The 17,506-nt window shown below is 36.7% G+C and overlaps 1 protein-coding gene across 1 annotated transcript; it reads right to left on the bottom strand.

Moving 5' to 3' along the window:
* Nucleotides 1-11,917: 11,917 nt before the first annotated feature.
* LOC118750763 (glucose dehydrogenase [FAD, quinone]-like) lies at nucleotides 11,918-16,529 on the bottom strand. Its single transcript, XM_036485499.1, has 5 exons — nucleotides 16,238-16,529; nucleotides 13,591-14,528; nucleotides 13,390-13,523; nucleotides 13,176-13,328; nucleotides 11,918-13,116 (listed from the first exon to the last, which is right to left on the bottom strand). The coding sequence occupies exons 1-5, from the start codon at nucleotides 16,504-16,506 to the stop codon at nucleotides 12,763-12,765; spliced, it is 1,848 nt and encodes a 615-aa protein (XP_036341392.1). The 5' UTR covers nucleotides 16,507-16,529; the 3' UTR covers nucleotides 11,918-12,762.
* Nucleotides 16,530-17,506: the final 977 nt, after the last annotated feature.

The following is a 17,506-nucleotide window of genomic DNA, read 5'->3' as shown; positions in this document are numbered from 1 at the left end:
ATGAGAGCTCTTTACGGCCTTCGTGTTGAACACCACCTTGACAACCCGCCAACCCGCAGTTCCACAGCCTTTTGCAGCAGCGCAGGTCTGATGACATCAGATTGATTGGAGATTTGAAGGGTTTGAAGGAGTTTATCGCCAAACAAGGCAGCGGTCATTCAGAAGGTGCGAAAAAGCGCCGCAGCCTCCACGCACTTCCCTTAAGGAAATTTCCTCTGGGGAGGGTTTGGAAGGAAACAGAATATCTAGGAGCAAGCTCAATGACTTCTCGCTACACATAGTCCAGTGTACTCCGTCATCCATTAAGTAATCCACCGCGGGGCGGAATGATCATCTGCTCGACGCTCTTAACTCAGATGTCCACCAGAGGGAATTCTCTCTGCCTTTCTGAAAACTCAGCGGATATGCGCTTTGAAGAGAATCCCCGCTGACTGCACAGAATTTAGTTCTGGCGCATCAGGAAGTGCTCGGTGAAGATTCCCGCAGAGTGCTGAAGGGTTTGCTTGGAGGACGCGTCTCGTCCAAAAAGAATTGAAAGAAAGGACTGCTTACTCAGAATGGCGGAAGTCTTAAAATATAATAAATGTTATAATTCAAGTCGAAAAGCGCAACTTTATTGCAGATTCACCCTGATGTACATGTGTATGTAATTATACAGAAATCAAGAATTATAAAAGGTATATGTCAAACTTCTCCTTTGAAGGCGACATAAGAGCTGGCGTCGCATACTATATTCTGATTTCATTATTTTTTCGGTATACACAATGTTCCGACACCAAAACACACTTATGGTAAAGAAAACTTCTTTAAAAAAATGCTTCTAAGCCAAAGGCAAAATAGGGTAAAGTATTGACTTATCTGCAGGTTCTCTGCAGATGTTTTTTCCATGCCTCATCTTTGAACCATCAGTGTAGATGACTTTTGCGGATTTCTATTCCATCCTTTTCCGGTCGGAAACCTCAACTTTGTCACCACTAAGCTGGCATTTTTTTATTTCCCTCAATATTGTCGCGGGTTATTAACTTCCACAAGTTGGCCTCCTTCAGCTTGAGGGCGTTTTTTGCAGCCAAACGAAAAGTTACAAAATGGCCTTGCAAGTAATATTTCGTCATTCGTTTAATAATTGATTTTCACTCAAAATTTTTGCCACGTGTTTTTTTTTTAAATAAATTTGGTGTTCACTTTCACTATATTATTATATTAAATCAATTTAAAATATAAATTTTTTTCAAGGCAGTTAAATTTTTTACATTATTTTTTCATTCTATTTGTATTTATTAGTGTAAATTTGTACCTTTTACTGGAGTGCCTGAGCTAAATATGGGATGGCTTTTGCTTTGCTCTTCCAAATGTTAGAGCATGCAGAGCACTGCCAGAAAAAAAGTATCGGCACGGTGAATTTTTAGAAACTATACAACAATTTTTATTTAATTTTTTTTTCGCTTTTATTATAAACATATGGTTCATACTACAAAAAAAAAAACCGAAAAATATAAGTTACAAACTTTATGCAAAACTCAGCAAAATTCAATAAAATTTTCATGCAAATTTTCAACTTTTTTATCATATTTTTTTGAATTTTTTTTGAGTATAATAATCTCATTTTTGTACTTACTTTGACAGCTGTCAAATTAGAATCTATAACGCGGTATGTAGATATTAATTGCTTTTACAAGCCCATTTGCAAGTTTACACAATTGAAAATTGCTATTTCCAACGCTCATAAATCCTCCGCAAATAATCGGAAGCTAAACTGCACACACGGCGCTAATGCGAAAACAAATTAGTCAACATCAATTGTAGTTGAGTAGCGCTAAAGTGAACTTAACGACAACTCAAAGCAGCCATGCAAGTATGCAGAGTTGAATTTTGATAGATGTGACGAGGCGTATGATGAACATTCATACATATCTACGAGCGTATGCGTACGAGCACATAAGGGTGCCAGTGTGCTTTTTTTCATGTACATACACATACAAATGCGCTGCCAAGCCACATCACACGGACGGAAGGCATCAAAGTGCAAAGGCGACAGAGATAAAGTGACATATCGATTGAGAAAACAAGAGCAAAGGCACTTAGATGAAGTGCCAGCGGAAGTATGAGAGCCATTTTTTTTTTTTTTTTTTTGAGCGTTAATGTGTAGATGTGGGGCAGGCAACAGAAGAAATTGTAGCATTGTGCATGTGTGTATGTAGAAGGGCTGAGAAATAAAAGTGCGGAAACAATTGGAGTAATACTAGCGAGAGTACAGGGTATGTAAGTTGAATTATGGGTGGAAATTGCAGTGCGAATAGATCAAGCAGAAATAAGGGAAAAAAGTGGCTGTGTTGGTAACAACTGCCTTTGATGACAATGCCATTTGCAAGAGCGGCTAATGGTAAGCGAACGAATCAAACTGATGTGACTGCAGTTAAAGCAGTGAAGTAACAAATGAGTGAACAATTTATGTATGAGTAAAGTGTGAGTTTGAAAAGAAAGAAATAAAAAGTAAAACATAGCATAAGTAATATGTATAAGAAAACTTTGTTATATTTTTGAACTTTTACTTTTATTGCCTTCAGCAAAACAAATCAACGGCAAGTGTGCTTAAAGAAGTTGTGTATTTTTTTTTTTATGCACGCATACACACATTTACATATGCGCATGCATTCATTATGTTAATATGCTATTTTTTCCCTTTACACACCCAAAGCCGTGAACTTTACGCGACAACAGCTGGCAATACAATTATTATGATTATTACGCAAATGCGCAAACTTAAATACATACAAGCATTACTGCACATACATACATCCTCCCTTAGGTTAACGCATACAAATTTTATACCAAATGCGTGCTTGCGTGCCCCATCATTGGTACGTGACTGTCAGTCAGTGACTTTGGAGTCATCAAATGCGCTAAGTCCTTTTGCACTCGCACGAAGTTACAGTAGGGAGCATAAAATTTTAGTTCAGAAATTTTATGGGACTGAAAAACTTTTTAACACGATTTTTTTTTTTTTAGTTGATGCGGACTATACTTACTAGCTTAGCCACTGCATTGCTTCGTAGAGATCATAAGGTCTAAAAAGTGACCGGAAAAACTACGATCAGATAGCCTAGTTAGTCCCTGGGTCTAGGAATATCGATGAAAAATTTACATAGCAGTTTTCTCGGCAAACTGGATAAACTCTATTGTCGGCTGCCTCTAGTGCCCTGTTAGTATACCAACTAGCAGCCTGGCGACTTTCTCAATTATCTTAATATTAATCTTAATCTTAATCTTATTCTCAATCGTAATCTTAATCCTGATGTTAAATTTAATCATAATTTCAATCATAATCTTAGTATTAATCTTATGGCCTTATTCATAAAAAATAAAGTAGGTTTAAAGAGCTTTATAAATTGACGTTTTCATACATTTTTCAATTTATAAACCTTTTATAAAGCTACTTTATCTTTTATGAATAAGGCCATTAATCTTTATCTTTAACTTTATCTTAATCTTGATCTAAGTTTTAATCATAATCATAATCTTAATCTTAATCTTAATCTTAATGTTAATCTTAATTTTGATAATCTTCGACAACTTGCGATAACAGTGCGTTGCCAGGACTCGATAAATTTCGATAACTCGAAAATACACATATATCGATATAGAGTGATACATCGATAACTCAGTGGATAACTCTATAAATTTCTTTAACTTATTAATGCTAATAGCTCCACAAATTTCCATATCTATCGACAAATTTTCATAACACGATACACCCTGGTAACTCGATAAAATTTTATAAATCGTTAGAAAGTGACAACTCGGATTATTTATATAGCCCCAGAAATTTCAAGAACTGGATATGCGTTAAAAATTCTTAAACCTTCGACTCGATAAAACGAAATATTTCGATAACTACTAACAAATTACGATAACTACTAACAAATTTCGATAAGTCAATCAATATCGATAACTCGATAAGTTTAATACTATAGCTCAATAATTTTCACTAGCAAGATAAATATTGATAATTCAATAAATATCGGTAATTGATAAATTTTAGTAACGAGACAAACTCCGATAATAAGATATATCTTTATAACTCAATAACAATGGGTAACTTTCAACAAGTAAGTTAATGTGTTGCGATAAATTTCGATAGCACAATAAAAAATGATCAACTATGGAATTAACACTCAATTTCAATTACTCAGTTAACATAACTCGATATTCACAAATGTCGATAACTGGATAGCTTTCCATAACTAAATTTTTGATGACTGGTTATATTTCGATTCTTATCGAAAAAAAACGGAAAAAAATATGCCTTAACTTTTTTTATATTTGTCGTTTTTATCATTTCTTTCTTCATATTCACATTTCATTTCAAATACGAAGTAAAACAAAATGCGAAAACCACTCAAATTGAACAGCTTGCAACAACAACAATACACATATAGAAAAATTTTAAAACAACGATTTTGGCCGTAATTGTTAACCAATTTTGAAACCATAAACACTCGTCTACAAGAAAGTACCTTTCCAATGGTGCTCTTGGTTTCGAAATTGGTCCAGTAGAATCGCCAAACGAACGACCGCAAAATTTATGTTTGCATATTTATATATGTATGTGCAACACTAAAAGTATCGATAAATGCGGAGTAATATTATATCGGAAAATATATAAAATACAATTAAAATATTCATATAACATAAAACATAAGAATTCAATGACACTATCAGTAAGGGCACAGATAACATAATCGGTTATCGATTGATGCATCGATAATATATAGGATCGATTAAAATATTACTACTTTTGTGTGTCGATAATGTCTCAAACATTTTTAGCAATAGTATGTAGTAGTATTAGTATTATTAGTAGAAGTCTTAGTAGTAGTTCTTTGAAGTGGTAGATATCTAAAAATGCAGATATCGATATCAGTAGCCGGTAATAGATTTGTTGATAAGAATATCGGATATATTGATCTGAGAAAAGTACAACTTTAACTGCATTTATTACACTTATGACTGTAGATGATTATTTGCATATACATACATATCTAGATATATACACCCATATACGAGAATACACGACAATTGTTTCACATACCGAGTGCATTAAAGTATTAAGACGTGTGCTATAAGTAATTTGTTGCTTTTTTTTTCTTTGTTTTTAGTTTATTTTTTGTTATTCACTCAGCACAACTCATACACAGAAACATACACGCACCCTTGCCGCCGCATGCAGAAAACCAAACAAAAACAATTTTCATTTTCATTTTCATTTTCGCTCTACGTACAAACATATGTACGTATGAAGCTGCTGTTCCTGCTATTATTTTTTATGAGTTTTTATTGACGTCGGGTGCTCATTGTTTTCGCATACAGATATACATACATACGTACGTATGCATATATGTATGCAGTTATAAATGCACACGTATTTGTATGCCACTCTTAACGACCGCCAACACGCAAGCAATTCCTATTTTATATAGTATAGTATGCATGACCCGACTGACTCACACTGACGCTGCTGTGCCCAATTTGTTTGTGATTGCTTTTGTGTTCACAAAGATTCGTTTACCAATAACTTTTTCCTCTGCCCACACACGCTTCAGTGAAAGTGTTGCAAATTATTTTGAAAGTAACATTTGTTTGACGCTGCGTATGAGTGACATTTTTAATGGTACTGACTTGAATAAAAAAGTCATGTGAGGGCAGAAAGTTCATTGAAGTTGCGTTCGTGAAGCAGCGAAAGCAAATTTCGTGGGGGAACATACGTTTGTTCAATGAAACGTTTCTTCCATTTAGCTTCATACGTGCGTATATAAATATATACATATTTACTTATATAAAAATTTTAATTAAATTAAATCAAGGCTATATAATGTGTTTGTGGTGGAAGCATAATTCTAACCGAACTCGAAATTTAAGATAATGGTTTCTTTCCAACAACGCCGAAGTTTTTACAAACAGATTTCATCACATATATATACAGAATTCAACATACATATACGTATATAGCACCCCCATTTCAAAATAATATTGTTTTCCACTCATTTGTATTTATTTATTTTTAGGAATTTTCAATTAAAATACAATTCAATGTCTAACAAAACCCATATAAACCCAAGTTTAGAACTTTGTTAAAGACTACAAACGAATGCAACATATTTTCACCCGAATTTCAAACTTTTATCTCAGAAGTGTTAGAATTTTTTGAGTACACAGCCCATTCAATTTTAGTCTGATAATGTGCAAGTTTCAAGTGGATAAAAATTAACGTTGATTTTTTTTTTTTAATTTTTTTGTCGCATTTTCTTCCACATAAACAATAAACACAATTTATTTTAAAAACAACTATGGAAATCCAAAAGCCTCTCAGCGATGTATTCTTTGTACTTCTGGGTTAACTGAACATTTCAGACCTATATAAATTTTGGCTTTTCAAATAAATATCATCAATTTATAAGCAATTTCATTCAACCACGGTTAGATTAGGATAGGTTTGGTTAAGCGTGCAAGGCTGAAAAGAGTTCACTCGGAGGCCACAAAGTCCAATTGCTATGGCCAGGGGTTTTTATCCTTACCAACCCTTCATGGCTTTGAATCATCTTGATTCTCTAGCAAATCTTAGCAGTCCTTCCAGTAGAGTTTCCCCTTAGATCGCTAGGCTCTCTAAGAAGTGGTCCCCCAGAAATCTGAGGCGTTTTCCTCGGAGTACTGGGCACTCGCAGAGGAAGTCTGCAGAGATCGTTATACGGGGCTCTAAACCTGTCGGCCATGTGGTCAATGATCCAATTTTCCGTTAGTATTGCTATTAGTAGCCTAACATTTGGCCATGAGAGCCTTATAAACTCCGTGTTCTTCATCCGTCGAGCGGTAGTCAGAGCGAGCGCGATACCATGCAGGTGTGCAGATTATTCCATCTACTGTTGGTGGCTGTCCTACACTCACTCGCAACTAATTAAAACAAAAATCGCAGGGGAGGTTTTGCGATCCGGATCGCTTCCCCAAGTCCCATCTTAGACCACTTTCTAGCTTATTTGACGCTTTCTCATTTCTCGGAACACCACTATGTCGCGAGACCCAACACAGGTTTATAGGGATCTTCGGCAATCCTTGACGCATATCGAGTTAGTCGTTGCCGACCCTAAGGCTCTGATGGCAGCTTGACTGTCAATAACGAAGGCTAGTTTAGACGGAGCAAGCTACAGCTTTGTCGATTGCATATATCTCAGAGTGGACATTTTGGGGTAGCCACCTGTTAATAAAATTATTTTACTCAATCATAATAAGCATATGCATCAGTTCTGCACCGTCACTGTTAAACGAAAAGACTTAACCTCTACATGTGCAATAGCGTATTATTTTTCTGCGTAGGGTTGCCACCTAATAAAAAGTTAAAAGAATTTCGCCGTTCGTTGGATTACAAAATGAGATACCAAAGGAAAGGGCCTGGCCTTCGCATGGTCATTTCTTTTGAATAGGGTAGCCACCTGTTTAAAAATTACTATCTTCTTTACATAGTGTAAAGGAAACTCGAGATATTTTGACCACGCTATTCTCAAAAACTACTGAACGGATTTATATGAGATTTTTGAAGTATAATATGTATCGTTAGGAATATTATCTTTAGTACTTTAACGCTGGACTCTGCAAGGGCAATAAATTTGTATTTTTTGTTGAGTGGGGTTGCCACCTATTTAAAAATTATGTATGTATAATACGCGCGGGCATTTTTTAATGACATTACATTTTCACAGTTCAGTCAATTAAAAAAAAAAATCTGTTATCAAAGGAAATGGCTTGACCTTCAAATTTGTAGTAAAGTTTTATTTTTCGAAAAGGATTACAACCTGTGCAAAAAATTTAAAAATGCTCTACGTTAGATTACAAGAAATGAGGTGTCAAATGAAAAGGCTGGGCCTCCAGATTCGCAATTGTATATTATTTTTTAGTAGGGTTGCAACCTGCTTAGTTATCAATCGCATCTCATTTAATATGTATACATTCAGCGCGTTGCGAAGCGTCGCCCATATGAGGCCCGCTAGTATTTATTAAAGAAAACTTGCATAACAAATACGTACAGAATTACTTTGCATTTCTACATACGTATGTACATACATACATATTATATTCTTGTATAACGAGTACTTGATGACAATGCAACAGCCATCACGAATTATACAAATTACCATAGTTCCTGCTGTGGTCACCGCTGGCGCAATGCAGTCTTGCGGTCGAGTGGATGCCACACCGCAGCAGCAGCAGCAGCAGCAGCATCACAACGTGGCATAGAAATGTCACAATAACAACCAAACGAGAAAAAAATAAAATAAAAGGCAAAAATAGTAGACACAAGCAACGCCAAGCAAGCAGGCGAGAAAAGTGAAGGATATAAAAAAAGCAGATAATGAAAAGGACAATGTGATAAATCAAAGACACATTGAGGTGACACATTAAAGAGGTGTCGCACTTCTCACTTGCGTGAGTCGATGTCCAAAACAGATGTTGATTAAATATTTAAGTCCGCATGTAGTTTGTTCACACAGCCGACAGCTACATACATAGATATACATATAACTACTTACCTACCTCAACAACTTCTGAAGTAGAAATTCGGTCGATACACTTATATACATACATGCCTCAGACTACTTAACTTGAAGATGATGAATTTACTTGGTATACAAAACCTTCAGCATACTCTCGTACCTTTGTATGTATGTATTTACATGAACTCTATTTCTAATGAATCCTTATAAATATATATATATCACCATTAACAGTTTATGACACGCTTTTACGAATTTAGCATTTACTTCTCAACTTCTCATTTCACTCACTCCCGTCACCGGTCGCTAGGTGCGCGCAAGCGACTGTTCCACTTCCGTTCGCTGAGAATATCGCAAATGGACTGATTTCATTTGACGGAATTGGGTGTTGCTTTTGATATTTACTTTTCGTTTGTTTTTTTTTTTGCATATTCAAATAAGTAAATTTTAATGTTAATACAATTGTAGGTGTGTTTCATTGTTGTAAACAATACATGCGCACTAGCAGAATGTTTGCAATTTCCGGTTTTGCTTACTCGCTACTTTGACAGTGGTTAGCGGTTAGTGGAGAGCTTTTCGAAAAGTTTTAGTCGAGACATATGCCATCAAAACACAGGGTGGCATTAAAAAGAGATATGAAATTGAAGAAAAAAATACAGTTGCAAAAGCCAGGTGCCAAAAATAACCGTTATCTTGAACTTACAAATTTAGTTATTCCCTCAATTCAATTGCCGCTTCTTTAGCGTAATTTGGCGAAAAGCAGGACCTAACTGTAGTCCTGCGAAAGTATTTTGACTGTTCCGAAAGCAGCAGAATACGTGACAGTTGGCTATAAAGTTACCAACATTTTCGGATTGAACTCCCGATGGATATGGATAAGGATATTGATATGAATAAGAATATGGATATGGATGTGGATCGGGATATAAGAATGGAAATAGAAATGAAAATGGATATGGGTATGGATATGGAAAAAGATATGAATATACATATGAATAAGGATATGAATATGGATATGGATTAGGATATAGATGTGGGTATGAATAGGGATATAGACATGGATAATGATATGGCAGCGGCATCCATGATAGTTGGCTCATCAACCTACCTATGAAGTATGGAAACATTTTCAGAATGGATATGCATAAGGATATGGATATGGCTAAGGATATGGATTGGGATATGAAAATGGAAATGGATATGGATAAGGATATGAATATAGAGATGGATGTTAATATAAATATATGTGAATATGGACATGGATATGAATATGGATTTGGATATATGTAAATATGGATATGGAAATGGAAATTGATATTGATATGGATCAAAAATGGGAAATATCATTTTACACAAAAAGTTCGAATAAGTGGAATTTGTTAGGTACACACATACACGGTTTTTATAGGCCTTAATCTTTAGTCACCCTTGACAACAATCGAACTGTTAATCTAGACATATATGTATATGTATTGTGCTGTTTTATTTATTCGCCCCCAGCACAAGGTCAGTTCTAAAAAAATTTTATTCGGAAAAATAAATGTAAAATTGAAACTTTTTCTTTTTTTTATCGAAAATGTCAGAGCCAAATTTTAATCGAAAAAAGTGAAATTTTAATTATTATTTTTGACGGAAAAAAGTAACGCTTAATTGTTGAACTTTCTGAAAAAAATCAAAAAAAATCTATCATTTAATATTAATATTCCCAAGCTTACAAACACGAAAATGCTATGTTCAAATTTCTCTCCGAAGTCTTGAATCGAAATTTCGTAAATAAATGGTGTTATTATACGATTTGGTTGGAATTCATATCCAATGGATTTTAATTTTTCGATAGGCAATGCTTCTGCAAAAAATGTACTCAGTAGATAGTGCTATAGTCGAAATATTTAGAAACCCGGTATTTCTGATAAGCAGGGAACGGATTTTTAGGACCTAAAAACCTATAAAAAAGGCAAAATAAAATAGCGAAAAAGGCAGGAAAAGGCTCTAGGTATTGCAAAAAAGGCAAAAATAGGCAAAACAAAATAGCGAAAAAGGCAGGAAAAGGCACTAGGTCTTGCAAAAAAAGCAAAATAACACACTAAAAAAGACAGAAAATACGAAGAACAATCAAAAAATACATTTATTTTAGAAATGTTTATATTACAAGTAAAAAGAGAAAAACTATGAACTAGTTTCATTATAAGAAAAATTTGTACTTTGAATATTTGACAATTTTATCCTTTCGAGTTTCTAACTCATAAAACTTTAATCTGTATATTTGTAGTAACGTTGAACCACAAGATGCATTTTAAAGTTTTCTGGCAGCATTTTCATTCGATTTTCGCGAAGAGAAGCCTTGAATGTACTAAATGTGCGCTCGAAGTAAGTTGATAAAACTGAAGCTCAATTTAAATATGGAACGTTTGAAACGTTCATATTATCAGAAATAAGGGCGCTTTCCTCGCCCTTTACAATTTTATCCACACCCCTTATTGTCGTCAAACCTACGTTAGCTGAGAAAACGGCTTTGAATTTTTCCAACACCAATTTGGCAAGAGGTCTCTGCGCTTCTATAAGCCGCATGGGCAATGTGTATATTTTTTAATCTTAAAAAAAAATTGTAAATGCTACAATCACTTTTTCAAAGGTACAAAAGGCAAAAAAAAGCAAATATCTTAAAAAAGGCAAAAAAGGCAAATATCTTAAAAAAGGCAAAAAAGGCAACATCAAATGTGTATATATGGAATCAGGGAAAGCTAAATCGTGGACATTCTTAATCGAATATACTCTATCTCTTTAGCAGAAAAAAAGGCAATTTCCATAAAATCCGTTCCCTGCTGATAAGCTTTGGGACTTTATTTATAGTATATTTATTTGCTTTTCAGATAGCTAAATACATAAATTATGAGGTTAAGTATGCATACAAAGAAGCGCAAATTTTACTCACCCCCGCATTCACCCTAAATACGATTATGAATCTATATCCGATTAAATTAATTGCTCGAAGCGGCCATTATTGTAGACCATTTCTTGAATCAAAGGAATCTATGGCCATTTATATATATACCAGGCACATCAGCAAGTCGTGGGTATATCAAGAAGGAAGGTTTGACATATATGTGGCAGCACGGAATGAGTCATTTTTACTTCTGTGGCCGTTTATCTCTGATCGAGATAGGTTTATAGACTCTAATAAATATAGGTGCTTGAACTTCTGAATATAAAGAGGTAATGCTAAAGTGACGAATTATCAATGGGTCTATTTGAACGATATTTAAAAGATCACACGGCTCATGTTGCCAATGAAAGGGAAAACTCTGTCGTGCTCTCGATCATCTAAGCTCTTTACGATTTGATTGGCTTAAGAGAACGATATTAAAGTATAGACAGGCGGCATCGTTGATCCGGATTAACGTCACAATTGATCTGATCAAAATTGTGCCTAGACAGACGGCAGCAATGCGGATTTACGAGCCACGAGCTCTTAGGTTCGAATCCCACGGCCAGTAGAATATTCATTAGATTTCTTTTATTTATTCAATTATAACTTCTATATTTTTTTAAGTTGTTTTAGTTAGTTATTTTATAGTCGCTCCAACTTAGGATTGAACCTGAGACCTGCAGGCTTGTAGTACGGAGCCCTCACCACTCGGCTATCGCTAGTTTTGCACTTTCTCTCTATTCTACGATCTCTATGTTTTAGTCAGTGTTGTCAGCGAATATTCCCTTGATCCGAGTTAAGTTTGGGAATTAACTCTAGGACTTAATCCGGATCAAGCTTGAAAAATCATTTAAGAAATCCTTGCGGAGCTCCACACATTTAAATAAGACCATCGGCAAAGCTGATAGCATCGAAAGTGATGAGAATTTCATATTGCATTACAGCGCTACTATTCCTGAAGGCTCTTCGGTAGTTTCAACTTAAACGAAGAATTTTTATCTTACAAACCATTTTTGCTTTTCGGTGCTATTTTTGCATAAGACAAACCAAAAGTTCTTATCAGGCATCGCCTCAAAGCATGCGGGTATTCTGCTTGTATTGTATGAAAATTTCCACATTTATTTACAAATTTATTAAAATATTTGGCTAATGGCAGGGTTAGTGCTTTCGTTGATCACAATCATGGCGAGAATTTACTTAAGTACTCAAAGTACATAACTTATAATCTAATTACTCAAAATTTTCACAAAATAAATAAAAACTTAAAGCTATTCAGCGCACGCGTACACGCTTGCTCTAACTTCTCATACGCCACGAATTCTTTATCAGATCGGCCGCCTTTTCGGCAATCATTATTACAATGGCGTTAGTGTGACCAGAGGGTATAGTTGGCATAATCGAAGCATCCACCACACGCAGATGCTTAATGCCATGAACACGTAATTGTGGATCCACCACAGCCGCCGAGTCCGTGGCCGGGCCCATCTTACAAGTGCCCACTTGATGTTGCAAACTGGAGCCATAACGACGCAGGCAGCACTGCCAATACGCTTTGCTGTGAAAAGTCAAATGTTCGCAACCCAAGAAGGGTTTCGCATTGAATTCGGTGCCTATGCGGCGCATAGACTTCGTTTGTGTTATTTGAAAGATCTGAAAGTAGACAAAGTAATAAAATTGCTAGCTTGATATGAGAACGCCAGCAAACTTGCCAACTGCACACCCTCCAACATGGCGCGTACATCGTCTGGATCTTGCATGTAGTTGGGCTCCATACGTGGCCAATGGAAAGGGTTTGTGCTACGCAGTGAGATGCGGCCGCGACTTTTAGGACGCAAAAGTACTGGCACCAGTCCAAAAGTTTCCTAAACGAAATAGTTTAAAATGCTTTTCCAAAACTAAGTAATTAGCTTGTAGGTTGTTCACCTTTTCGTGCAGACCTTCGTAGACTTTGTAATAGAAATCATCTGGCATGCCGAGCAGATCACGCAGAGAGCCCATGTGATCGCCGCTTAAGGAACCCGCGCCCAGCACGATCTCCATATCAGCATAGTCCTTATCTGCATTTGAATAGGAGAGAGAAATTTTTTAGTTTGCAGCCTTGCATCTAAAATAAAAGGCCCTTACCAACTGTCGCATTTGGCGTGCGCACAAAAGCAAATCCCTCAGCGCCACCAGGTATCGTATAAGGTCCTCTCCCTTGCAGTATATAATGCAGAATATCTGCTGGATTTATTAGGCGTCGATCATTTAAAGTCATCGTATCATTCACTAAAAATACCAGTCCATTCAGCGTCACGTGATCTTGCATATTGTAGCCCACCTGCAGATCACGCATCACCGGTATACCCAGCTCTGCCAAGTGCTTTCGCGGTCCTATGCCTGACAACATCAACAACTGCGGCGATGCAATCGCTCCCGCCGAGAGTATAATTTCCCTCTTCGCTCTCACCACATACCGTTGATGGTGCTTCATAAACTCAACGCCATTTGCCACTCTAGTCACTGGATCCACCAAGATACGCGTCACCCAAGATTTCATTGAGATTTGTAAATTTGGTCTTCCCGCTATTGGTCTTATGAAAGCCTTGCTCGTACTACAACGTCGACCGTTGCGTAGATTTGCTTGCGCACGCGCGAAACCCATTAAATGCTCGCCATTCGTGTCGGTTATTTCGTAGCCCATTTCGTGGCTTGATTTTAGAAAAGCTTGTAAGACTTTCGACTTAAAGTCTGTATAGCTGACGTCAAGTGGTCCATCACGTCCGTGGTAGGGTGACTTGCGCAATTCTTTGATATGTATGTTTTCGGATTTCTTAAAATACGGCAAAACTTCGTCATAACTCCAACCCTTATTGCCGAGTGCCGCCCAATGATCGTAATCTTTGCGGTGTCCACGCGTGTACAGCATGAAATTAATGAGACTCGTACCACCGACGCCGCGGCCTTTAGGCCAATTACAAACGCCGCCTTTAAGGCCCTGGCAGGCATTGGGTGTCGGATCGGATTTATAACCCCAGTTGTAGCGTGTCATCTGCGTGAGTGCAGCTGTGAGGGGAACGTCACTGAAAAGGGTGAAAAAGTATGCAATGAGGAAACATTCTTGATTTGAAATTAAAATTTTGGTAATATTTCGGAAAACGGTAAGGAATGTTATTATCAGCCTGTAAACAGAAAGTGAGAGAGCTGTGGAGCTACTATTCCGGAGTCACATAGGGCGTCACTCTTAAAGTGGCTTACTGAAGGCTGACTTGCTGTGGTCCCTGTGTAAATTGGGACAAACTGAAATTTTACTATTTACAAGAAAGTATAAAACACCTCCACCGGAGCTAAGTGAACTTCGTCAATGTGTGTGAGCTGGAAGGAGAACCTAAGTCAGCATTATGAGCAGACTTCTATGACTCAGTAAGCGGTGCAAGAAATGGAGTTTCAGTTCTGAATCTACCGCCGCTGGATTTAATGGGCAACAGGTGGCAGCATTTGCTGTTCTTCATTTAAAGCAGACATCTCATTTAGAGCTGCTACTCGTGGAACGCTCTGCAAACAAATTCTTTTGTGACTTAAGTTTGCGGACTCTAATTTCTTATGTTTTTGGCTAAAGGTGGGAATTTTAGCTTTCTTTAAATGATATTCCAAAGATTTTCGTTGCATTGTTTTTTTTTACTATAAAAGTTCAATAATTAAAAAAATGCCATTTTAGACAGTCCCAAATATTTAGAAAACTAGAGCTAATTGAATAATATAAAGGCCAGATTCTTACTCTTCGAAAAAACCCTTTGGAAATCAGCTCTCGAAAGCTCTGTTGCATAATTTTGTTGACCAGTGTTATAGAAAATATCTCGTATGCCCTATTTTCATTAGGGATTCAAATAATAAAAATTCCAAAAAAGTCGTGAGTACCAGGAACCAGTTCCGAAATGCTCCTGAAATAGTTCTTAATAGGCTCCAAAACGGTCGAAAAAGTCTTGAACTTCTTCCAAAATTATCTATTTAGAACAACTTTTGAAACGGCCCTAAAATGATGCCGACTAGGCCTAAGATGGTACTCAAATATTCGTGAACTAGTGCCGCAATGGTTCCGAACTGAAGCCGAAATTATCCACAACCAGTCGAAAAATAGAGCCAAGCTTTTCGTGTACTAGTCCCGATATGGTCCGGAAATAGCCCAGATGTGTTCATTTGTACACACAAGAAGCAATTATGGATTTTCTGCTCGGTTAACACAAATTTTACCCATGCTGAGAGCCTTAAAGGTTTTGTTTAGGCGCGTCTGCTAACACCAGGCGCCTAAATACATGCTATGTACTGCTGCATGTGCAAAAATTTCCTTTATGCAATTTAGGAAATTTTTGCACATGCACTTCTCAACTGCCAAGTAATTGAACTTTCTTAAGTTTCAATAAGATGGCACTTCAAAGTATGCTCTGCCTAGTCGGATGCATCCTCAGGACACTGCTTCCGGAGCATTCTGCGGACTCTGCATGGCTTACAACCATGCGGAGGTGGTAATAGTTGATTACCATTGGCCACAGTGCCTACCCACTACTTTTTGGTCCAATAAATATTTTTTTATATACATACATGCAAACATACTGGTCTCCCCTCTCACTGAGTTATTCAGGTTTACTCATCAAAAAGAAATCAGGCGTCATTCTATTCTTGATAAATATCATGCTTGATATTTCTAAAAATATATGTTTTCAAGTAAATTCCTCTTTCTTTCCATCTTTTTCCTGCAAAACGTTAACTTTTTTAATTTTATTTATTTACTTACCTCAAGAACGTCTCTTGATCGCCCGCTTCCAAGAGCAGCACTGTCGCATTGCTAATCTCACTGAGCCGATTCGCCACAACACAACCACCTGAACCGGCACCGATAATTATGAAATCATAGGCATCTTCGAATGCTTGCGTATCTGGCAGGCGCGTATTCAGCAATGAGGTTTCCAAATTGCGTGCCAAATCGACAAGAGGCTGAGCATTGATCAGCAGAGGTATGGCAAGAAGCCAAAGGTTGTCCGGGCACCAACAAATAGATGGCATACTAAGAGATGCGTACAAGTGGGGAGCAATGAGTTGTTATGGTGGCAGTAGCAACTGTAGATGTGACATGGAAAATAGAGATTTGCAAAATTACCTACATATTTAAATATTTGCGTAATAAATAGATAATATCTTAGTTGGCACTGCGAAAAGTATAAAAATATTTTCAGCTATTTCTCATATTGTCCCAACAAATGTAAGTAATACAGTGCCATGTGTGTACATATATATATATATATAAGTACGTATATGCATTAAACCTAGACGCATCTAACACTTAGCAGTGAGACACTAATTGTGCGTGCTGCCTTTATTGCGAAATTGAGTTCTAATTTGTACTCTAAATAGCTTTTTTGTAGGCAAACAGCTCACAGGGACCTTGAGCACCATTTATTGCAATTTTTTTACAAATCCTAAAAACTAAAAATCAACACAACTGAAAGTGATAGAATTATCACATTTGTAGAGCAGAGCGCACTTGTGCTCAAAAAGCTAAGAATTAAAAGCAAAATAAATTAAGGCTCTTGTCTGTATATGAAAGAATAAGACGAAGGCGAAGACCCATACGAATGCGGATAGGAACATGAAGATGACCACGAAGACGATTACGAACACAAACCCGACGAGGAAGATGATTTTGAAGACAAAGACGAATACGACGACGAATATTAATCCGAAACCCCGGTAAGAAGATGAGGATGAACCGAAGACGAATGGGAAGGAGAATACGAACCCGGGGATGAATACGAAATCGAGCACGAACACGAAGACTAAGATGAATACGAAGATGATTTATAATACGAAAAATTTTACGAAACGGATTGCCACCTACCTAAAAAATTAAGCTGTCAGATACGTAGTTTCCGAATATGTATAATGTAGCTCATGAACATGGCGCCTAAAATGGGCACGAATACGACTACGAATATGAAGATGAATACGCAGATTAATGCCAACGAAGGTGAATGGAAATATGAACACAAAGACAAGCATGAAGTCG

The sequence above is a fragment of the Rhagoletis pomonella genome, unplaced genomic scaffold (assembly GCF_013731165.1).
Source record: "Rhagoletis pomonella isolate Grant_MI unplaced genomic scaffold, Rhpom_1.0 Rhpom_scaffold_00001, whole genome shotgun sequence".
Taxonomy (NCBI): Eukaryota; Metazoa; Arthropoda; class Insecta; order Diptera; family Tephritidae; genus Rhagoletis; species Rhagoletis pomonella.
The sequence above is the reverse complement of the archived record's forward strand: the minus strand, read 5'-3'. Positions and strand labels throughout refer to the sequence as shown.

Coding starts and splice junctions, on each gene's coding strand:
- LOC118750763 (XM_036485499.1), bottom strand. CDS start 16,506: ATGCCATCTATTTGTTGGTGCCCGGACAACCTTTGGCTTCTTGCCATA. Junction 14,529..16,237: donor GATCAAGAGACGTTCTTGAG/GTAAGTAAATAA, acceptor CACCCTTTTCAG/TGACGTTCCCCTCACAGCTG. Junction 13,329..13,389: donor ACGAAGGTCTGCACGAAAAG/GTGAACAACCTA, acceptor TATTTCGTTTAG/GAAACTTTTGGACTGGTGCC.